Raw genomic sequence first — 24366 nt, 5'->3', positions numbered from 1 at the left:
AGCAGCTTGGGTGGCATGAGCAGCGGCACCAGTCTGAGCCTGATGTCCATGATGCACGCTTTCATGCAGCCACAGGCCGGGGTAACAGGGGCACCCGCACAGCAGCAGGACATGGCAGCACACCTCAAACAGCAAGTCCAGGTGGTTTTGGACTCTACGTTGCCACCTAACGTCCCCGAACCCCTGGACTACTCGGTAGGAAAATTAGATGTCTGGCCACAACTTGCTGAATTTGCTTTGAACATACTCTCCTGTCCGGCCAGCCGTGTGTCATCCGAGCGAGTTTTCATATTGTCAGTCCCAGGAGAACCAGATTGTCCTGTGATAGTGTGGAGCATCTGACTTTCTTCAAAATGAACGCCACATGGATAGATAAGGACTTTGTGACACCTGCTCCTGATACCACAGAGTAGGATTTGGTTGTGTTGTCACCAAAATGTAGGACCTTTTCTGCTTCTATTATGGCCTATATGTGAACTAGACCGTACTGGTCATTCCACCATTCCTGCTGCTGCTGCCCTGCTACCTCTCGCCTGTCCATGGACCTCATTATTCTGCTTCCGCTGCTCATGTCACCCCATTACAACTGCTACTCCTGCCCTGGCCTTCATGTTGTCTACTGCCACTCCTGCCCTGGCCTCCATATAGGCTACTGCTGGGCCTTCACTGACCTCCATGTTGACTACTTCTGCTCCTGCCCTGGCCTACATGTTGGCTCCTGCCGCTCCTGCCCTGGCCTCCCTGTTGGCTACTGTTGCTCCTGCCTGGCTTCCATGTTGGCTATTGTTGCTCCTGCCTGGCCTCCATGTTGGCTACTGCTGCTCCTGCCCTGGCCTCCATATAGGCTACTACTGGGCCTTCACTGGCCTCCATGTTGACTACTGCCGCTCCTGCCCTGGCCTCTATGTTGGCTACTGCCGCTCCTGCCCTGGCCTCCCTGTTGGCTATGCTGCTCCTGCCTGGCCTCTATGTTGGCTACTGCTGCTCCTGCCCTGGTCTCCATATAGGCTACTACTGGGCCTTCACTGGCCTCCATGTTGACTACTGCCGCTCCTGCCCTGGCCTCTATGTTGGCTCCTGCCACTCCTGCCCTGGCCTCCCTGTTGGCTACTGTTGCTCCTGCCTGGCCTCTATGTTGGCTACTGCTGTTCCTGTCCTGGCCTCACTGTTGGCTACTTTTGCTTCTGCCTGGCCTCCATGTTGGCTACTGCTGCTCCTGCCCTGACCTCCCTGTTGGCTACTTTTGCTCCTGCCCTTGGCTCCATGTTGGCTACTGCTGGGCCTTAACTTAACTGGCATCTAGGTTGACTACTGCTGTGCCTGCCATTGCCTCAATGTTGGCTACTGCTGGGCCTTGACTGGCATCTAGGTTGACTACTGCTGTGCCTGCCCTTGCCTCAATGTTGGCTACTGCTCGGCCTTAACTGGCATCTAGGTTGACTACTGCTGTGTCTGCCCTTGCCTCAATGTTGGCTACTGCTGGGCCTTGACTGGTATCTAGGTTGACTACTGCTGTGTCTGCCCTTTCCTCAATGTTGGCTACTGCTGGGCCTTGACTGGCATCTAGGTTGACTACTGCTGTGCCTGCCCTTGCCTCAATGTTGGCTACTGCTGGGCCTTGGCTGGCATCTAGGTTGACTACTGCTGTGCCTGCCCCTGCCTCAATGTTGGCTACTGCTAGGCCTTGACTGTCATCTAGGTTGACGACTGCTGTGCCTACCCTTGCCTCAATGTTGGCTACTGCTGGGCCTTGACTGGCATCTAGGTTGACTACTGGTGTGTCTGCCCTTGCCTCCTTGCTGGCTATTGCTGCTCCTGCCTGTCCTCCATGTTGGCTACTGCTGATCCTGCCTGGCCTCCATGTTGGCTACTGTTGCTCCTGCCTGGCTTCCATGTTGGCTACTACTGCTCCTGCCTGTCCTCCATGTTGGCTACTGCTAATCCTGCCTGGCCTCTATGTTGGCTACTGCTGATCCTGCCTGCCCTCCATGTTGACTACTGTTGCTCCTGCCTGCCCTCCATGTTGGCTACTGCTGTTCCTGCCTGGCCTCCATGTTGGCTACTGCTGCTCCTGCCTGGCCTCCCTGTTGGCTACTGCTGATCCTGCCTGGCCTCCATGTTGGCTACTGCTGCTCCTGCCTGCCCTCCATGTTGGCTACTGCTGCTCCTGCCTGCCCTCCATGTTGGCTACTGCTGATTCTGCCTGGCCTCCATGTTGGCTACTGTTGCTCCTGTATGGGCCTCCATGTTGGCTACTGCTGATTCTGCCTGGCCTCCATGTTGGCTGCTGCTGCTCCTGTACTGGCCTCAAATGACTATTGCTGGACCTCCACTGGCCTCCAATGACTACTGCTGCTCCTTCACTGCATTTGTGACCTTTTTCCTGCATAGACCCTGTAATGGTGAGTTTCCTGCATAGACCCTGTAATGGTGAGTTTCCTGCATAGACCCTGTAATGGTGAGTTTCCTGCATAGACCCTGTAATGGTGAGTTTCCTGCATAGACCCTGTAATGGGGAATTTCCTGCATAGACCCTGTAATGGTGAATTTCCTGCATAGACCCTGTAATGGTGAATATTGAAGTCTAAAAAAAAAATTGACTTTGAGATATCAAAAAGATAATGTTGTTACTGACATGTAGAGCCCTAAATTCAACCAAATACACTACCCCCGTATCATATAGATGCTTTAAACTATGAAATCTGAAGAAATCCGAAATTTGGTCGGACCGAACTTTCCAAAAAAATCCCGTCAGACCGAACTTTTGAAAAGTTCGCTCATCTCTAGCCAGGAATGGATTTGAAAAGGAGGAATCTCAATCTTTCCTTTATGACCTGTTCTTTGTTTATAGGCAATTCCTGGCTTTGGCCTCAAAAATCTGTCAGATAAATGTCTCTGTGTAAAGGGACACTTAGGCTCTGTTCACACAACGTCAAAAATAGAGAAAAGGCGGCCACTTTTGCTATTTAAAAAAATGTCCGTTATTGACACACTTTAACTGACTGCCATGGCAATGCATTGAAGTCAATGGGAAAATGGACGTCCAATGCACACAATGTATTGAATAATGGACATTATTACCGTGGACGTCAAAATGTTCATATTTATTATTTTCGGACGTCTTTTGCAAATGGTGGATGTTTTTTATTAGTTGATCACACAGTTTTTCTTTTGTCACTGTTCTTTCTCCGTTTTCACTATTAAATTCAATGGACTTTTCAATTAAGCCGCACCCAAAGAGCAATAAGTAACCAAACTAGCATTGCAAGGGGAGGCCAGGCTGCTAAATATCCGTTATTTTAGACACAAAACATTGTGTGAACATAGCCTTAGGGTGCCTTTACACAGAGACATTTGTGACAGATCATTGAAGCCAAAGCCAGGAACAGACTATAAGGAGAGAACAGGTCATAAAAGAATGGACTTATATATGCAAGACAAAATGAGTAGAAAGAATTTTTTTTTAAACAGATAAAAAAAAAAATTCTAATAAAATGTCCCAATAAAGATTTATATTACCCCTTTTCCTATTATACAAATAAAAATATTTAAAATTACATAAAAAATAAACATATTACATATCGTAGTGTGCGGAATTGTCCGATCTATGAAACTATAACAATATTTTTGCCGCACGGTGAATGGCATAAATGAAGGGTTTTGAAGCAATGAGAATTGTTCCCTTACAATAATGATGCCAATGAAAGGGAAGAATGAGAACTGGACACCCTGGACTTGGATGAGGTAACATTGGGGAAAATGTAAGACCTGGTGGCTCATACTAGGGCCCAGTATCTTGACGGCTAAGATACAGCAGTGTAACAGCTGAATCCAGATGTCCCAGTATTTAAGGATCATTTAGAGAGCAATTGTGGATCATACACAGGAACATTATGCGGCCTTGCACCTTTGTGGATTGAATACTTGAGATGGAACCTGTAGCGACTCCCATTCCTGAGCCAATGAACTTTAACCCCTTAGCGACCCATGACTTACCTGGTACGTCATGGTGCCGCGGGGGGGAGTTCAGAGAGGGGTCCCGCCAGGACCTCGCTCTGAACGGCGCCGCTCCTGGCTGATATGTGCAGCCGGCGAGCGCCTCTATTAGCCGGCACGGGTCCCGTTGCCGCGTCGGCTAATTAAGCCTCTAAATGCAGCTGTCAAACCTGACAGCTGCATTTAGAGGCTTTGCCCGCATGTCCCTGGTGTCTAGTGAGGCCGTTCTCCCCCCCGAGATGCGATCGCAGGGAGGGGGGGAGATCCGTGCTTCTGGCCGGGCTGGTACTCAGCATCCCAATGACGCTGATCCCAGCTCGGCAGTATATTGCACTGGCCTGCAGCAGGCCAAAGCAATCTATCACCGATCTGATGGATCTTTGCTGTGTATATACTGTGTATCTCTCTATGAGAGATCAGTGCTGTCTATGTACAAGTCCCCCAGGGGGACTTCTAGTTAATGTAAAAATAAAAGTAAAAATATTTTTTTATTAATAAAAAGCCCCCTCCCCTAATAAATGTCCAAATCACCCCCCTTTTCCCATTTTATAAATAAATAAGCAAATAAATAAACATATTTAGTATCACCGCGTGCGTAATCGCCCGAACTATTAATTAATCACATTCCTGATCTCGCACGGTAAATGGCGTCAGTGCAAAAAAATTCCAAAGTGCAAAATTGCGCATTTTTTGTTGCATCAAATCCAGAAAAAATTTAATAAGTGATCAAAAAGTTGCATATGCGCAATCAAGGTACCGATAGAAAGAACGCATCATGGCGCAAAAAATGACACCTGACACAGCCCCATAGACCAAAGGATAAAAGCGCTATAAGCCTGGGAATGGATTGATTTTAAGGAACGTATATTTGTTAACAATGGTTTGAATTTTTTACAGGCCATCAAATAAAATGAAAGTTATACATGTTATATATCGTTGTAATTGCAACGACTTGAGGAACATGCATAACAAGTCAGTTTTACCCCAGGGCGAACGGCGTAAACATGAAACTCCCTGAAATAAAGACAGATTCTTTTTTTTTCAATTTGACAGCGCAAATGATTTTTTTCCAGTTTTTCAGCATATTTTATGGGAAAAAAATGCCTGTCATTGCAAAGTACAATTGGTGTCGCAAAAAATAAGGGCTCATGTGGGTCTCTAGGTGAAAAAATGCAAGTGCTATGGCCTTTTAACCCTTTAAGGACATGGCCCATTTTCGTTTTTACGTTTTCGGTTTTTCCTCCTTGTGTTTAAAAGGTCATAGCACTTGCATTTTTCCACCTAGAAACCCACATGAGCCCTTATTTTTTGCGTCACTAATTGTACTTTGCAATTACAGGCTGAATTTTTGCATAAAGTACACTGCGAAACCAGAAAAAAATTCAAAGTGTGGTGAAATTGAAAAAAAAAACGCATTTCTTTTATTTGGGGGAAATGTGTTTTTACGCCATTCGCCCTGGGGTAAAACTGACTTGTTATGCATGTTCCTCAAGTTGTTACGATTAAAACGATATATAACATGTATAACTTATATTGTATCTGATGGCCTGTAAAAAATTCAAACCGTTGTTAACCAATATACGTTCCTTAAAATCGCTCCATTCCCAGGCTTATAGCGCTTTTATCCTTTGGTCTATGGGGCTGTGCGAGGTGTCATTTTTTGCGCCATGATGTGATCTTTCTATCGGTACCTTGATTGCGCATATATGACTTTTTGATCGCTTTTTATTACATTTTTTCTGGATTTGATGCGACCAAAAATGCGCAATTTTGCACTTTGGGATTTTTTTGCGCTGACGCCGTTTACCGTACGAGATCAGGAATGTGATTAATTAATAGTTCGGGCGATTACGCACGCGGCGATACTAAATATGTTTATTTATTTATTTATTTGTTTACTTTTATTTAAAACCTGGGAAAAGAGGGGTGATTCAGACTTTTATTAGGGGAGGGGGCTTTTTACTATTAACAACACTTTTTTTTTTTTTTTTTACACATATACTAGAAGCCCCCTGGGGGACTTCTAGTATATACACTTGGATCTCTCATTGAGATCTCTGCAGCATAGATATGCTGCAGAGATCCATGAGATCGGCACTCGTTTGCTTTCGGCTGCTGCAGCCGAAAACGAACGAGTGCCGAGCCGAGGACGGCGCCATCTTGGACGCGTCCCCGGCCGGCATCAGTAACGGAGATCGCTCCTCCGGGAGAAGGTCCCGGAGGAGCGATCTCCCCCACTAGACCCCAGGGAAACGTTGCCTCCGGTAATTGGAGGCAGCTGTCAACCTTGACAGCTGCCTCCGATTAGCTAATTAGCGGGCACGGCGATCAGACCGTGCCCGCTAATAGCAGCGGTCCCGGGCTACTCGCGGCACCCGGGATCGCAGCACTTCAAAGCGGGGCCGCCGCGCGGCCCCGCTTTGAAGTGCAAGTGCGGACATATGACGTACCGGTACGTCATATGTCCTTAAGAGGTTAAACATAAAGTGGAAAAAGCAAAAGTGCAAAAACGAAAATTGGCTTTGACCTTAAAGGGAACCTGTCACCCCCCGTGCCGGGGTGACAGGCTCCCGACCCCCGTTAGAGCCCCCTATACTTACCTAATCCCGCCGGGTCCCGCTTCTGGAGGTGGTCGGGTGATGAAGATCTCAGCCGCTGCAGCCCGGCGCGCGCGCTGAGAGATGAGTCCAACACCCATAGAGAATGACAGGAGAGTCCAGCGCTCCGTCATTCTCTATGAGCGTTGGACTCATCTCTCAGCGCGCGCCGGGCTGCAGCGGCTGAGATCTTCATCACCCGACCACCTCCAGAAGCGGGACCCGGCGGGATTAGGTAAGTATAGGGGGCTCTAACGGGGGGTCGGGAGTCTTTCACCCCGGCACGGGGGGTGACAGGTTCCCTTTAAGGGGTTAAAAAGAAGTGGTTGTCCCCCCAATGCCCACTCTAGAGCACTGGGAAGGTAAGCATGGATGAGGGAGACTATCTTTGCACAGGAACCCCACTGAACACATTGGCTTAGTAACCAATGTTTTTTGTTTGTTTTTTTGGCATTGTGGCTGGAACTATGGTAGTAATATTTTTTGTTCTATGACTTTTTTTTAGCTTTTTTGGCGAGCAGAATAATCATACTTTACTCTGCTGTTTTAACTGCTGAACATAACAGAAATGAATGTGAATGCAGCACTATTTCCCTATCACAACAAGCGATACCACAGCATGACTTGATGGCTCCCACTATTAGGGGGTCCCTCTGGCACTGGTGATATCTGTCTTACAATAAATCGGACATTGCTTCCTGGTTTCCTTTTATAAAAGAAACCATGGTTAAGGTATAAATAAGTCAAAAGGCAAATTCTGCCTTTACATATTTGTATATACAGACAATGACATCTCTGCCAAGTTCCTTCTAGGTATTCAAATGTATCATAAAGCAAGAATTACTACTGAAAACTCCTTGGGTTTTCTTTATATTATACAATCATTTCTGGCTTTTTGTTCTGTCATAAAGTGGTGGATCCAAACCAGCAACACACAGACCCCGAAGACTTTTATAATGGGGTCTTGGTGCCTGTTGTTTTACCGTAATAAACCGTTCTGCATACTGGGCTTTTCTCTGTCTAATGTGGTCCAATCTGTGATGGAGCCCCCAACATAAATGTGAACAGGGCTTTAGGCTGATTCCGTCAAAGCCTGCAACAAATATTGAAATAAATAAGGAACACAGCGACATCTAGTGGTCACCTAGTAGTAGTGTAAAGACACAAAGACACCTGTAAATGTTAAAGGGAACCATTCACCCTGTGGCCCCTGGCAGAAACTGACATACAGTGACATAAAGGTCAATATACTTACCACATCGCTCCCGGTCCCGTCCCGGATCCCGTTGTTGACACGGAGAAATCGCCGATTCTTCTTCTCGCGCCCATTATGGTAATGAGCGCCGCCGGGCCCCAAGTCCAGCCTTCTCCCCGCCTCCGACACTTGATTGACGCCGGGTCTTCTTCCTCCTCGTCTTCTTTCTTCTCGCTGAATCCCGCGCAGGCGCCATGACAGTCATTTTCGGCGCATGCGCAGTTCACAATTGAAGCCGCTCCGCAGCTTCACTGTTTACTGCGCTTGCGCCGATTGTCTCGAGCACGTATCCTGTTTACCGCGCAGGCGCAGAAGAGGTGACGAGACCATCGCAACGGCGCCTGCGCGGGAATTCGTCAGAAGACCGAAGACGTCAATCAAGTTCCAGGAGGCGTGGATGGGCGGCGACGAGAAGAGGACCTCATGAATAAGTTGGACTCGTTCGTCGTTTCCTATGGACGTTGGACTCATCTCAGCTCATTACCATAATGGGCGCGAGAAGAAGAATCAGCGATTTCTCTGTGTCAACAACGGGATCCGGGACGGGACCGGGAGCGATGTGGTAAGTATATTGACCTTTATGTCACTGTATGTCAGTTTCTGCCGGAGCCACGGGGTGAATGGTTCCCTTTAAAGGGAATCAGTCACCACATTTTTTGTCTATTAACCACTTGCGATGCCTAACAAGCATGTATACATGGGGGAGATTTATCAAACATGGTGTAAAGTGAAACGGGCTTAGTTGCCCCTAGCAACCAATCAGATTCCACCTTTCAGACTCTTTGGAAAATGAAAGGTGGAATCTGTTTTGTTGCTAGGGGCAACTGAGACAATTCTACTTTACACCAGTTTTATAAATCTCCCCCATGTCTGTTTTTAAAATGATTTAGTTCCCAATAATTAAGTTTTAAGACTGCCAGATGTACATTACTTCTAAGAAGGCATTGTGTCAGGGAGTCAGTGTTATTTACTCTGCTTTTGATTGACATAAAATTTTTGGTGAGATATTTTCTAATTTTCCATTTTACTATCTATATTAGAAAATAAATCCTGAAATCTTGCAGTCTTCATTCTGGCCACTCGGCTTATTACAAAGCAGAAACTTTCTGTTCTGTCTGTGATGATAAGTAGGGGGCTGTCGGAAAGTGATCTGTACACAATTACAGAAAAGGGTGACCCTTGGTAGATAGAAAAAGAACAACAGATTATGCTCAAAGCTTAGCCTCCCCTTACTTTACCTGTAGAATGATTTTTGAACAAGTCTTAGCAGTTACAGAGCATACTTACAAGTGTGTCCCATATAAAGAATAGACCCCCCCCCACACACACACACAGTGCCTGTATCACTGACAGAGCTGCTGTGTGTGCTGGGAGCCTCCAGCTTGTACTGTGAGATAGAGGCAGCGATCATGGTCATCATAGTTAATCAGTTGCCTCCATCTTACAATAGGACCTTAGCAGTAGATGTCAGCATGGGAGCAGCACAGGTAAGTATCAAATACTGCAGAGGCGGTTACAGTGTATTATATCTCATTAAGGAGGATTGTGTGTTGTGGGTGAGCACAGGGGGGCACAGTGTGGGGGCCGCAGGTGAGCTCAAGGGGGGGGCGATCCCTAGCAGAGTATACCCAGGGGAAGGGGGACTGATGTGGGTGGCACAGGGAAAGATGATGCTCTCATTGGTTAGCTGACCTGCCCATGGATCACATAACCTCGTGAGGGAAGAAGAGAAGAGGAGCGTGTCGGAGTGGCTGATTCCATCATCTGAGAGGAAGGAACAGAGTGGCAAGCGGAGGAACGGTGCAAAAAAACAAAAATAGAAGCATATTACACAATGCAGGTAAATATGCTTCTACATTTAACTAACTAATAAAAGTTTTGAGAGGAATACCCCTTTAACTAGTTCCATCATGGTTCCCGTCATTGTATGATAATTAACAGTGCTGTCTGTCTAATGTGGTGGAATCTGTGACAGAGCCAACATAGGTGTGAACAGGGCATAAACCTGTTTTCATCAGATCATTCTAAAGCAACCTTTGGTCAATAAAATATGGAACAGCGACATCTAGTGCTCACTGACCAGTAGTGTACATGTAAGGACTTACCTCCATTAAATTATAACAGAGAAAAGATTAACATTACCATATACCATAACAGCACTGGCTACTGTAGTTTTAGCACTGACTTAGTTGCAGTGCAGTGTGTTGTATGTTTTGTATCTTAATGATATTATCTTTTTTAATAAGAATTGAAGTATTGTTTGTAGAAGATGATTATTTGAAACAGAGTAATTATTGGCAAAAGACAAGGCATACAGCTAATGTTAGTTCTCCCCGATCCTATGGGTAAGGGGACAAGTTAGTTTTACCTATTTAATTTCAGTGCTGCACATAAGTTGTAGACAGGTTATCTTGTACAGCCCCTAACAGTAGGCCACATTTATGGCATAATAATAGAACAAGCTATGGGTCCGTTTACACACACAGATTATCTGCCAGATTTTTGCAGTCAAAACCAGAAATGGATTTGAAAAAAAGAGAAACCTTAGTCTTACCTTTACCTGTTCCCTGTTTAGAGACCATTCCTGGCTTTGGCTGCAAAAATTTGTCAGAAAATCTGTGGCTGATTAAAAAAGATTAAAATTTGCATTCCTTCCTGTGCATATATGTAACTGATATAATATATAAAGACTAGAGGTATACTCATTGCCTAAGGCACATCTCCCTAGAGCCACCTGCTGGGTACCTGCCCCATCTTCCAGTATCTACTCACCACTGGCTTCTTCTGCTTTGCACATTGAGCACAGCGGAGTGTTTACTATGCAAAGCAAAAGCAAAAGTGTTAAATTATCGGCAACACTACACAAGTTTTCTAAACACCACACAACACACATTACCCCATAACCCTGCTCCCTATGTTAACTTGCAATCTTTCTCTCTCTCTCTCTATCTCTTTTTAGTGGTGCACAGCTTGTTCAATGTTGGGTGCCAGCCAGGGGCGGGCTGGGCCTGGGGGCAGGGTGGCATCTGCCCCCCGGGCCGGTCTTCCCCTGTACATTAGAGGGCCGCACTGAGGCTGCTTACCTACCCAGCGCTCTCCTCTGTGCCTCATAAAGAAGCTGCAGGGCCGGCCTGTGATGCGGGCTGAAGCTGCTGCTCCCCCCCCTGTTAAGCCCCGCCCCCTGTGGACTCGGACCACGTTCCTCCTGGCCCGTGACTTACTGCCTCTTCTGAAGGAGTACTGCCAGCAGCCTAGAGATTAGACTAAAATCTCCTCACTAAATAGAGACATAAAACAACAATGTCTCCTTTCCCCTATACTACTCAGGATAGGATGTTGTTTTCCCACCCTTGGCCAGGTGATCACTGTGTGATGTCAGTGGTGGACGGGGTTACAGATGAGGTGTTACAGTGCCTACCTTTCAACAGAAGAGACAGAGATCATGTGACCCCGGTCTCAGAAGGGAGGAGCAGGACAGAGTAGTGGAGACAGAATGGACCAGGAAGTGAGGATTTTCTGCCGCTTGATGGTGTGAGTCAGGATGTGCTGCAGAAAAATTGCCCAGTTGATGTAATAGAAACCTATTACACACAAACTTAGATTATGGGTGGGGATTGAACAGGGTTAACACATGAAGGGGAAGCAATCTCATGAGGAGGCCACAGGCCTAATGGGTGCTAACAGGCCTATGGTTACAGAGTGACTCAGAGTGACAGTACATCGCTTGAGTTGCAAACAGAAGGAATGAACACACATTGAGGCTTCACAGGGAGGGTTACACATTTTAGAGCAGTATTAGATAAGTACAACACAGACTGTGATCAAAGGCAAACTTTATTCCCAACTGCATATAGCAGCTATAAAAAAGAGTGCATATATGCAGAGTGCATATATACAGCTTCTCAGCCTTCACATTATTAACTCCTCTCTGCCTTAGACATGTTAAAGGCCATACCCCTGGCCTATCCCTCATCTGCATGAACAGGTGTCAGTCAACAACTATATCAAGCTGGACCGTAGACTCAGCGCAGCATTGCTGTCAACACCAAGCAATAAACGTTACTTTTCAGTGTACAATGTACAAATGATATGATATTGTCACATCATGTAACGTCACAGCTGACAGTGTATGTGAAATAGCATTACAATGAACATAATACTGTAGTACACAACAATAATAGGCACATATAAGAACATATATACAGTATTCAAGAAGAAATTCCACTGCTACTCATAGCCGTCGGACTTTCGCTGACATGATATTGACGGCCTGGGCCCTTATCTTTTTTCTCATCATGAAAAGCCCATTTCATTAGGAAATTAAAAAAAAAAAATATTTAAAATGTAAAATTTTAGGGTTAAAATTGGTGAAGACTGGTGTACCCAAATAACATAATACTTTATATAATAACCTTTCTCTGGCATGGAAAGATTTAAAGGACATAAGGACATTGACACATATTTATATTGTGCTAGGGTCACATTTAACATAACAAACATGCTATTCTCACCTCACTTCACCTCACTCGCACTGGCCGTAGCATTGTCCAACTTAAAGGGGTTATCCAGCGCTATAAAAACATAGGCACTCTTGTCTCCAGTTCCGGTGTTGGTTTTATAACTCAGTTTCATTGAAGTTAACGAAGCTTTATTGCAAACCCCACATTCATTCACTTCAATGGAACAAAACCTACACCTTAACTGGAGACAAGAGTGGGGCTGTCTCTGGAAGAAAGTGGCCATGTTTTTGTAGCGCTGGATAACCCCTTTATATCAGCTGTTAGTCTGTCTAGGAAGTGGCCGCGAGAGTGTTCAGTGAGGGACCTGATGTCACTGCCGAAGGACCCTGTGGTAGCATGTTGAGGTAAGAATAGGCTCATTTTTATGTTCTATGCAGCCTTAGCACAAAAAAAGAGAGTACCCCTTTAGAAAAGAGCTGTTGCCAACTCGAAACAACAGTATTAACATCGTTCTACATTGGTTCTACATTAGTATTAAGATCGTTCTACAGTGTCTTGATATGACCTCCTGTTCCTGGGATATATGTTTTTATAGTTTGACAATTTAGTAAATAGTCAGATGGGCGTGAACTTTGATAATAAGAGGGACTATTGGCCCGTTTACATGGAGCGATAATTCACCCAATCGATCGTTTATCGATTTTGAAGCAATGATTTGATTTTTAAAACAATCATCGTTTAGATGAAGGGATAAATCCTTTGCAAAAATCGTTATTGCGATCGTTTTAAGATCGCTTAAGCCCATCTCACACATTAGGATGAATCTGTAAAAGACAGTTTAGACGAAACGATCTGCGATTTTTTTTGCAAACGGCCAACGACGATGTTGAAAGACCATGATGAGCAATTTCTTGCTCGCCGATTGATCGTTTGCTGTGAAATTTCAAACGATAATCGCTCCGTGTGAACATACCATAATATGGTATATTGTTGGAGGTGTAAATGTTTCACATTGTGGGTGGTGTATGCATATCACACTCCCTGACTGTGTAACCACACCCATAACCTGATATTCACTCCCATTATAGAAATTAAGTTCATGCCCATTTGACTATTAACTGAATTGTCAGACAAACTATAAACCCACATATCTCAGAAATGGGAGGGCATATCAAGAAAATGTAAAATTATAACTTCTTTTTTTTTTTCTTTTTCTTTTTTTACAGATCTAATGTTTTATTCACTGAAGAGCAGCATAATCTTCATTGTAAGCTATTGCCAGTGCACGGCCTTCTCAGCCTCCGAGCTCTGCTCGGTATTCACAGGTTTAGTAATTTCAGTTAAGTTCATCTGAGGAAGGAAAAAAAGGGGATTTAGATTCAGAATAACTCTGGGTGGGAAAATATATGTTGTAGCGGAACCTTACCGATTTAGTGCCGGTGTTAGGGGTGGAGCCATCAGATGATGACGGCTTGCCGCGCTTCCAAGGTCGGAAGAAGACTTTTCTGTACTCTTGTTTCACCTTTAAAACAAGAATAAAAAAAATAATGAATAGATGGAGAATAATCATCTCTGACAAATCTTCTCAGCCCCTTTGAATTATATGTATTGTCATTTTTATTCTGTTCAGTCTGTATAAATGAGGCACATCAGGATGTGATTCAGTACACCTATCAGGATGTGATTCTGTACACCTATAAGAGATGCTGTTTTTTATTTATTTTATTTTTTTTACCTGTCTCTAACCTCTCCTTTTCTATGCACTCTCTTCTCCACCACTTACAGGAGCTGTTACATACATCCTGTAGGAAGTAGTCCCATGGGGAGAGGAAGTGTGGGTCCTTTCTGATTCTCAGTGAAGCAAGACACACAGATCAGGCATCCTTGCTGAACTTAGCCAGGAGCCTTTCTTTCTATAAGCGACACTTATATTCAAGATGCAGTGCTAAACACTAAAGGGAGGACAAATCAGAGAACATCTCAACACACGCTGTGAACATATCTACACAGTGCAGGACAGTATCCTAGATTGAGGAACCGATCTGGAAAGAGCAAAGCAGCCAAAGGCCTACGTACTCTCTCGCAGCACAGGTGACACCGGGACACGCTTGGACACTTTGATCAACTCAGGTGACCAGTACTGGGGCTTGTCACCCATGTAAGACGGGTACCCCTGCAGGGCAGAAGGTGGTTTATAGCGACAAAGGTCGAAACACGGGCACAAGTATTCTTCTTTCAAGTATTTCTTCTTCAAGTATCTCTTCTACTAAAGTTCCGGCAGAGCACACTACTAAACTGGGTTGAGACTCTCCCGACACACTCCTCTCTTCTCTTCTGAACTCTCTACTCAACCAAACTAGCCCTACTGTTCTACCTCAGCACTTCGGCATGTCTCAGTACAGATCCAGTGAAAGCAAGTTTGTATCAGTCACGTATTATATAATTATCCTGTATTACCAGAGATTTGTCAGTAAAGATCAGTTTAATTGTTCAACTGGGACTCAGTAATAATTGCACCAGCACCCGTTTACACAAGCTACACTGTCCTTGGGTCATTTTCCCCTTTCTGTGGGTGGCGGTACCGATGGTCCGGGTGGGTCATATCTCCACTCTGGACCACCGTGATAAGAGCCTAAGGGACCCATCAAAACCCGGCAGGTCACCGACCATTGGCAATGAATACAATCAACCACAAAATACTAAAAGCAGGTACAACACCATACCTGTGTGCTGAGTTAGCACTGGCATCACGAATATACCTCCATTGGCTCAGCTGTATTCCTACCACCAACATAACATAATCCCAGTGGTTGGGCACCATACAACCCGGTGCACAACATCAGCAGCACCGTGGCACCACATAATAGTGATGCGCGTCTGACAGCTGATGAATGTGTAAATAAAACAATGAAGTCCATACATTGCTTCTCCACGCTCCCGGAGTTCTCTTCGCTTTTGCCCGCTCAGCCAATAACTGGCCCGGACAGGACCACCACGGCCAGAGACTGACTGAGCGGCCTGTCACTTCAAAGAGCGGCTCTGAAGTTTTATCGGCAGTTGCGGGGAACGGGATAAAGTGAAGAGAACACCAGGAGTGTGGAGAGGTAATGTATGAACTTCACTTTTAAAGCAAGGGCTGCACGGACATTGCTATATACTGTGTGTATATATGTATATATATATATATATATATATATATATATATATATATATATATATATACAGCCCTTGCTGCACGTTAGTTGAGCCATGTAATAGGCTCAGTAAACGAGCGCCAATCTAGCAGATCGGTTCTTGTTTACTATAGTGATCAGCCCGTCTAATATACTAGTCAAGGTAGTCAAGGTAAGGTGTTGTGGGACACCATGCTGTGATTTACCAGCTTTATATGAAATATAATCTTCAAAAGTAATTATTACCTGGTTGTTGAACAGACAATGTACAAGGAAGATGTAGACGCCCTGTAGACTGTTACATATAGTAAATATATAAGCTATGACAAGGGAATGACTTCCAAATTGGAAGTAACCAATAACCCAAGTACAGCCAAGAATAAATACTTGAGCCAAGGCTTTGAACGTCAGTATCCTAAAGAGGAGAATAGAAAACAAAATAAGTGGAAACCATCAACCAGTTGCAGAGAAATTTACTTTAGAGCTTCATGTAGCCTATTTATCCTGTTACTTTAGGAGGTAGACACCTAAAATATTCACCATGTGCATCATGTACTGATCCTTACATCACTGTCCTTCATAGTTACCTATTGTTTTTCAGGGTAGACACATTCGTGTTCAGAGTCGCCAGTCTGATCCTGAGGAATGTGATGGTGAGGATTAGCAATATGGTGTTTGTCTAGGAGGAAGAATAATAATAAGGGAGATAAGGTAAAATATTTAGGAATTGCTATGTGCAGTTGGCACTTGCTAAGTTTCATTTTGAGTCAAGTTGAAGGTTAGGACTATACAGAGTTGCATCTAATGATTGTCAATGTAGTTGCACTGCAGCCTGTGAATTAACATACTTGCAAAAAATCCAAACCTGTTGTAAGATAAGGAGTATGTTGTTTATCTGTGATTTGGCCTTTTTTTTTAAAAGTGACTCTGTACCCCCAATCTGACCCCCCCCCCAAACCGCTTGTACCTTCGGATAGCTGCTTTTAATCCAAGATCTGTCCTGGGGTCCGTTCAGCAGGTGATGCAGTTATTGTCCTAAAAAACAACTTTTAAACTTGCAGCCCCATGCCCAACGGCCGGGGCTTAGAATATCTGTGCCCTAACTTAGCACCACCCCTCTGTCCCTCCTCCCCACCCTCTTCATCTTTAGGAATGCTACTGGAACATTTTCTCCTGTCTGAACATTGCACAGGTGCCTTAACGATCCAGCCCATGTGCCAGGCTGACACAGCTGATGAATAGGAGACAATCTGCCTGGAGCATTCCTAATGACGAGGAGGGCGGGGAGGAGGGACAGAGAGGTTGTGCCAGCCTAATGCATACACAATCTAAGCCTCAGCCGTTGGGCACAGGGCTGCCAGTTTAAAAATAGTTTTTTAGGATAATAACTGCATCACCTGCTGAACGGACCCCAGGACAGATCTTGGATTAAAAGCAGCTATCCAAAGGAACAGGCGGTTTGGGGGGGACAGATTGTGGGTACAGAGTCGCTTTAACAACCAAACTGGAACTCTGAAACTATGTGCACACAGTATTTTAAGACCAAAGTTCACATGTTCTCCACAAACTGTCCGTAGGAAGAGTATTTTTACCAAAACCATGAATGGGTCCAAAACACAAAAACGATGCAACTCTGTCCATTATAGTTTTACTGTGTCAGTCCTAATCTTGCTTTTGGCTAAAAATACTAACAAAGAAAAATATAAAACTGACCAAAGTACTGTGTGCGATGTTAGCCTGAAGTCTGTGTTCACACACTGTATTCTTAAAGTGACACTCTCACCCCCTTTTTGCATTCTGATTTCTCTACAAAGGTGTAAAGGGTAAATTTAGCAGTTTTCATTTCTTATTTTATATCATATGTCATGGTGCTTGTTCAAGTAAAAAGTGATCTTTTATCATCTGCAGATTGTGCTTAGCGGGTGGGGCTTCACGGCAACAGCATCACTTAGCCCTGTCCACAGTGCCACTGTTGGCCCCGCCCCTCCGTGACTTTATCGTTACATAGGCCTCCCCGCCTCGCTTCCCATTGGTATGGGCCGACCTAGAGGGGGTGGGGCCTAGACCTTTAATAGGGATAAAAACTGCTAAATTTACCTTTTACACCTGTGTAGAGAAGTCAGAATGCAAAAAGGGGGTGAGAGTGTCACTTTAAGCCTTGCTATGAGACCCAAGAAATGGCCACCAAAGTTGCTGGCATTTCATTTTAAAGCGGCACTATCAGCAGGTTCGGGCCAGTGAACCTGCTGATATGTGTCAGCCGCTATTTACCTCCGGATTCCAGGGCTGTAAAGGCCCTATTCCACCAACAAATCTGACGACAGATTATCTGCCAAAGATTTGAAGCCAAACCCAGGAACAGACTATAATCAGAGAACAGGTCATAAAGGAAAGACTGGATTTCTCCTCTTTTCAAATCCACTCCTGGGTTTGGCTTCAAATCTTTGGCAGATAATCTGTCGTCAGATCTGTTGGTGGAATAGGGCCTTAAGTCATATTTCCTTGGGGTACGGTATGGTGCAGTTTTTCCGCTAATTGCTAATATGCTAATTAGCGTGCTCGGAGCATTTGGGGTGTTCCCCATGCTCCTGGAGCACCTGCTCGACCGCCCTAGCCTGCATCCTCCCGGCCCGCCCCACTATGCATATTCATATATTCAAATAGACCATTGTGGGAAACGGACGGCGGTTCAAAAAAGGGACCTTGGCATTGGCTCCCGGCGTCAATCAATTCAGGAAAAAAAACTAAAGTGATGTACTGTACCTGAAGGTACATTCACTTTAAACCATGCTGTGTAAAAATTCTTGATGTCATGTAGGAATTTATTGTAATCTTATTGTAAAAACCTTACATTTGTCCCTAAAGATCTATAATTTCCTGGTAGAGGTGGGTGCATTGTGTGCTGATATATCCAGCTGTAATGATATGTAAAGGAACCTGCACAAAGGGTTTGATGCTTAGCATCTACATCTAATCATATGCATAGAGATGTGTCAATAGACGATGTCAAGAGGGGTTTTTTTTGTCTTCGAATCATAGGAAAGTGTTGTATAGAACGCCCACAGCGCTGTGTCAGAAGAAGGTGATGTATAGCAGACAAAGTCAATAAGAAGATATGTAATTCCTCCTCCATTTTGGTCCATTTGGACCTTTGTGCGGAATGAACATTAGACATAAATACATAAAAATAAATGCATGACGAAAGCAAATAAATATGGCATAGGAATTATATCCTGCATAATAGATGAAGGCGGCAACTCCGATCTATTGGAGTGGAAGAGATAGCTGAATGAAGTGTGGAGTGAATGAAAACTTGAAGACAGCTTGCCTGTATGTGTACCAGCACTGCTCATGCCATAGGCTCAGGGCCGATTCTGGGGTCTCTGCCAACGCGTAACCAAAACCCCCCGCCCCTGCAGCCTCTCACCTGTCCTGCCGCAGCCGTCCCTCTGCCAACGCTCACCACTATCCCCCTCCGCGCTCCCGCGCCGTCAGTCAGCGGCTGTCATCGCCGCCGTCCCACCACCGACGATAACCGCTGTCCCAGCTCATCGCGGCCCCCGCTGACTCCGGGCACTCACGACTCGCTGAAGGACCATGACAGCTGCTGATTGACGGCGCTGGAGCGCGGCGGGGACAGCGGTGAGCGTTGCCGGCGGGACCGGACGGCTGTCATAGGACAGGTGAGCGGCTGCAGGGCTGCTGTCTGCCGCCCCCTGTAGGGGCGCAAAATCTGCCGCCTGAGGCGGAATACTCATTCCGCCTCATGGCAGAAGCGGCCCTGCATAGACTGTTTGGAGTTTGGAGACACTGCAGAGACAGGAACTGTACAGAGGAGTAGCCAATCCCCATAGAAAACCTTTTCTTCTCTGGACAGCTCCTGTCTCAGACAGAGGTGGCAGCAGAGAGCACTGTGTCAGACTGAAAAAAACCCACACCATTTCCTGTAGGACATACAGCAGCTGATAAGTACTGGAAGACTGAAGATTTTTAAGTAGAATAAACTATATATCTATATAACTTTCTGAAACCAGTTGATTTTTTGCTGGATAACCCCTTCACTAGCGGTCAACCGATCAGTAAGTAGATGCCCATTTGTTGGCTGATCGTGGCATTCTGCCCCATCAAAAAATTGTGGGCCGCACATCTCTCTGGGTAATAGTTGATGTACGCCTGATGGCTGTAGCCAAGAGCCACAAATCCCAACTCTCTAGTTACCCTGCCTAATCCAGTCATTGCAAAACCATCCAGTAGTATTATCAGGCTCTGATGAAGCTTTGGTGATTGTCATTCAAGTAAGTGTCATTTTTGTACTAAGCACTGAGCAGTAATCTTACATTGAGGACACAGACATGATGCTTGGTCTGGTATTATAGTATGTACTCACAATAATGAAGATGGCGACTGGACCAATAAAACTCCATATTGTAGACTGGGGTCTGAGCCAACAACTACAAGAAATAGAAGATAAATGCAAACCGTTATGGCGACCCATTTTATATTATATATCCAATATAATTATATGATTGATGACTAGAATAATACCTTTAACAATAGTGTAATTCTAGCCGTATATTGACCCTAGTAGCTCAGAAAGGTAAGTGACGCAACACAGGTTTCACTGGTCATACACTATATACATGTCAGTGTAGGCTCTGTGCTCTAGTTTAATAGTGTTATACATACAGGTGGGTAAGCATATAACCTAAGAAACTGTCTGTCTAGGGTCCAGTTTCTGTAAGCAGGTCCTTAGGATGGAACTCCTAGAGTAACCTGACAATTGAACATTAAAACACTCAGAGTCCATGTTTTGCATTACAGAGGGGCCCCCTATGAGTCATGGGCCCCTGGGCCTGATACAGTATGTAAATGATTACAGGTGTGGTCTGTGTGACACTGGATGTCAAATTGCTCCCCTGCTGTACTATAAAAAAGGCTCTCAGAAGTTACTTTTGGGAAGTGTACCTCTGGGCTTACAGGTTCTAGATAGCCCAGACAGACACCCTAACAAGCATGAGCAGCTCCCACAGTTTCCTTGTCCACCTTCATTACCCCTTGTCTCTGTTTGGACCATTTACAGGTGCTTAGCTATGGGAAATTTGGCATCACAGCACTTATTACATGTCCTGCCATTCATTGACATCAGCCATTGTCGTCTTCTTTTGCAGCTGTGTTGTAAACAAGAAATCTGGACTGCTACAGACTAGAACCGTATATGTGTTTCCCAAGAATATTGCAACACATCCTTGGCCTACCTAGTCGCCAGATTTATCAAGCATAAATGGAAACCTACAAGTATAGGCCTAACAGCAAAGTCTTGTGTGTCGGGATGCCATATGGGACCTGTATGCTTCGATGTTTTGCTCACAGATACATACACAATACAGAGGTATCCTCTCATGAGCCTGGAGGCACCATAAGGCTCCACATAAATTGACTATGTAATATAGACCTATAGGGTCTGAGGTGTCATTATGGTTTTTTTGTCATTTAAGTGGGTCTCATAGTTGGTCTGAGCATTAGAATCAGGGAAAGATACTTTATAGTAGAACGAATATGAATCTTAGAATGCAAAAAAAAATGTATTGTTTATAAACAATCGGCAACATACCAGAGGGAAGACAAAAAGGCACTTACTATGTATCTGTGCCATAGCCATCTGGCTGTATTGCTGCGGAGATCCCGACGATGACAGCAGGAACCCCAAACCCCATCGAACACATCAATGGGAAGTTAGACCGACGAGAGGTCATATAATTCACAGCTCTCAGGTTACGGACAGTCATGAACAACAAGAAACTCTCTATGGACATCCAGCAGAATGCACAGAGGAATAACAACTGAAGCCCACCAGCAATAACAGAGCAGACGACCTGTGTATAAAGGGGAAGGGGAAACCAGAGTAAGTACAACATGTTAAGATCTCATTGTACATAAGGTCAAAATGTTTTCCAGGGAGTATGAAGCAGACACAAGAGCTGAGCAAACCCAATACATGACAAATGCTGGCTCTCTATGGCAGCTGATACCTGCTGCCGATGGATTCAGACCCCATAGACGCCACAATCAATAAAGGAATAAAAGACCCCCTTCCCTTTGTCGCTGGATTGCATACAATGTGATTGTGGAGTGCTGAACAGTAACAATGACAACCAGGTGAAGGCCCCTGCTTGTTCAAGTCTTCCATGGGGACGAATAAGTAAGCCAAAAAGTAAATAAATATAGTTTTTAAAAAAATAAATTTTAAAAAATGGTCAAAATTGAAATAAAAAATACAGGTACATATACCAGAAAAATAAAACTACCGTATTTTTCGCTTTATAGGACGCACCTTTTGATAAGACGCACCCCTGATTTTAGGGGAGAAAAATAGAAAAAAAAATATTTTGCTCATTGTCACAGTTTGGAGATAGCATATAGTGCCCACATAGTAGCCAATCCCCCATAAAGTGCCCCACATAGTAGCCAATCCCCCCATAGTAGCCAGTGCCCCTCATAGTAGCCAATCCCCTCATAGTAGCCAATCCCCCCATAGTAGCCAGTGCCCCTCATAGTAGCCAGTGCCCCTCATAGTAGCCAGTGCCCCCCATAGTAGCCAATCCCCCCATAGTAGCCAGTGCCCCCATAGTAGCCAGTGACCCCCATAGTAGCCAGTGACCCCCATAGTAGCCAGTGCCCCCCATAGTAGCCAGTGCCCCCATAGTAGCCAGTGACCCCCATAGTAGCCAGTGCCCCCATAGTAGCCAGTGACCCCCTTAGTACCCTGTGCCCCCCATAGCAGCCATTTCCCCCCCTAAAACAACAAACCAGTAACTCACCTGTCCGGCGGCCCCAGCAGCTCCTGTCTCCCGTCGGCCGCGCGCACTTCCGACATCCTCCGGGCACAGGCAGCGGGGTACAGAGACGCTGCCTGTGCCGGAAGTGTCCTGCAACCTCTATCATGAATGATAGAGGCTGCAGAACACATCCAGGACACAGGCAGTCTCTGTACCCCGCTGCCTGTGCCCGGAGGATGTCGGAAGTGCGCACGGCCGACGGGAGACAGGAGCTGCTGGGGCCGCCGGACAGGTGAGTTCCGGGACCACCTCCGCCCGCTCGCTCAGCTGACAGCCGATCAGGAGCCCAGGAAAGTGCTGCTCATTGCACTTTCCCGGGCTTCTGATCAGCTCAGCTGAGCGGCGATGGAGGGGCAGGCTGGGCGGGCGGAGGGGATCGCTCAGAGCCGCTCACTATGCATATGCATAGTGAGCGGCAATACAGGGGGCGGGCGGGACGGCTTCCATGCGGTGCTCTGCACTGCTTGGGAGCCGTCTTCGCTTTATAAGACGCACTTAGATTTTCCTCCCACTTTGGGAGGAAAAAAAGTGCGTCTTATAAAGCGAAAAATACGGTAATATGTTGTGGGCACTAATTTATTTCAATTTTTTTTAAGCAGTAAAACACAATATACGATGTGTGTGTGTGTGTATATATATATATATATATATATATATATATATATGGCTGCAAACAGCTGTATGTGTCTGTTCTACCAGCTATTTTTTGTACAGTCATGGCCAAAAGTTTTGAGAATGATACAAATATTAACTTTTACAAAGTCTACTGCTTCAGTTTTTAAAATGGCAATTTGCATATACTCCAGAATGTTATAAAGAGTGATCAGCTTAACAGCAATTACTTGCAAAGTTAATATTTGCTAGAAATCGAACTTCATCCCCCAAAACACATTTTAACATCATTGCAGCCCTGCCTTAAAAGGACCAGCTAACATCGTTTCAGTGATTGCTCCATTAACACAGGTGTGGGTGTTGATGAGGACAGGGCTGGAGATCAATCTGTCATGATTAAGTAAGAATGACACCACTGGACACTTTAAAAGGAGGCTGGTGCTTGGCATCATTGTTTCTCTTTTGTTAACCATGGCTATCTCTAAAGAAACACGTGCAGTCATCATTGCACTGCACAAAAATGGCCTAACAGGGAAGAGTATCGCAGCTAGAAAGCTTGCACCTCAGTCAACAATCTATCACATCATCAAGAACTTCAAGGAGAGAGGTTCCATTGTTGCCAAAAAGGCTCCAGGGCGGCCAAGAAAGACCAGCAAGCGCTAGGACCGTCTCTTAAAAGTGTTTCAGCTGCGGGATTGGGCTACCAGCAGTGCAGAGCTTGCTCAGGAATGGCAGCAGGCAGGTGTGAGTGCATCTGCACGCACTGTAAGGTGGAGACTCTTGGAGCAAGGCCTGGTCTCAAGGAGGGCAGCAAAGAAGCCACTTCTCTCCAGAAAAAACATCAGGGACAGACTGATATTCTGGGAGGGGACTGCTGAGGACTGGGGTAAAGTCGTTTTCTCTGATGAATCCCCTTTCCAATTGTTTGGGACATCTGGAAAACAGCCTTTTTGGAGAAGACAAGATGAACGCTACCACCAGTCTTTTCTCATGTCAACTGTAAAGCATCCTGAAACCATTCATGTGTAGGGGTTGCTTCTCAGCCAAGGGAATCGGCTCTCTCACAGTCTTGCCTAAAAACACAGCCATGAATAAAGAATGGTACCAGAATGTCCTCCAAGAGCAACTTCTCCCAACTGTCCAAGAGCAGTTTGGTGATCAAGAATGCCTTTTCCAGCATGATGGAGCACCTTGCCATAAAGCAAAGGTAATAACTAAATGGCTCAGGGAACAAAACTTTTGGGTCCATGGCCTGGAAACTCCCCAGATCTTAATCCCATTGAGAACTTGTGGTCAATCGTCAAGAGACGGGTAGACAAACAAAAACCAACAAATTCTGACAAAATGCAAGCATTGATTGTGCAAGAATGGACTGCTATCAGTCAGGATTCGGTCCAGAAGTTGATTGAGAGCAGCCAGGGAGAATTGCAGAGGTCC

At 45.2% G+C, this 24366-nt stretch overlaps 1 protein-coding gene and 1 long non-coding RNA gene across 5 annotated transcripts in view; one reads left to right on the top strand and one right to left on the bottom strand.

Annotated features, from left to right (window-relative positions):
• The window catches only part of LOC138767963 (uncharacterized), a 126018-nt gene extending 107343 nt beyond the window's left edge, over nt 1-18675 (top strand). For 2 of the 4 annotated variants that reach the window (XR_011358894.1, XR_011358890.1), the window contains exons 3-5: nt 13535-13647; nt 16083-16192; nt 18521-18675. This is a non-coding gene — a long non-coding RNA (uncharacterized lncRNA). The remainder of the gene's footprint in view (nt 1-13534; nt 13648-16082; nt 16193-18520) is intronic. The other 2 variants (XR_011358891.1, XR_011358892.1) reach the window with 2 other exon arrangements.
• The window catches only part of LOC138767935 (adhesion G protein-coupled receptor E3-like), a 59205-nt gene continuing 46547 nt past the window's right edge, over nt 11709-24366 (bottom strand). Inside the window, exons 16-21 of the mRNA XM_069945839.1 lie at nt 21119-21354; nt 19869-19932; nt 16069-16160; nt 15728-15896; nt 13735-13830; nt 11709-13658 (exon numbers count right to left, since the gene is read on the bottom strand). Of these exons, the coding sequence (XP_069801940.1) occupies nt 13581-13658; nt 13735-13830; nt 15728-15896; nt 16069-16160; nt 19869-19932; nt 21119-21354 (735 nt within the window). The 3' untranslated portion in view covers nt 11709-13580. The remainder of the gene's footprint in view (nt 13659-13734; nt 13831-15727; nt 15897-16068; nt 16161-19868; nt 19933-21118; nt 21355-24366) is intronic.

Source organism: Dendropsophus ebraccatus, chromosome 1 (assembly GCF_027789765.1).
Source record: "Dendropsophus ebraccatus isolate aDenEbr1 chromosome 1, aDenEbr1.pat, whole genome shotgun sequence".
NCBI classification, from domain to species: domain Eukaryota; kingdom Metazoa; phylum Chordata; class Amphibia; order Anura; family Hylidae; genus Dendropsophus; species Dendropsophus ebraccatus.
The sequence above is the reverse complement of the archived record's forward strand: the minus strand, read 5'-3'. Positions and strand labels throughout refer to the sequence as shown.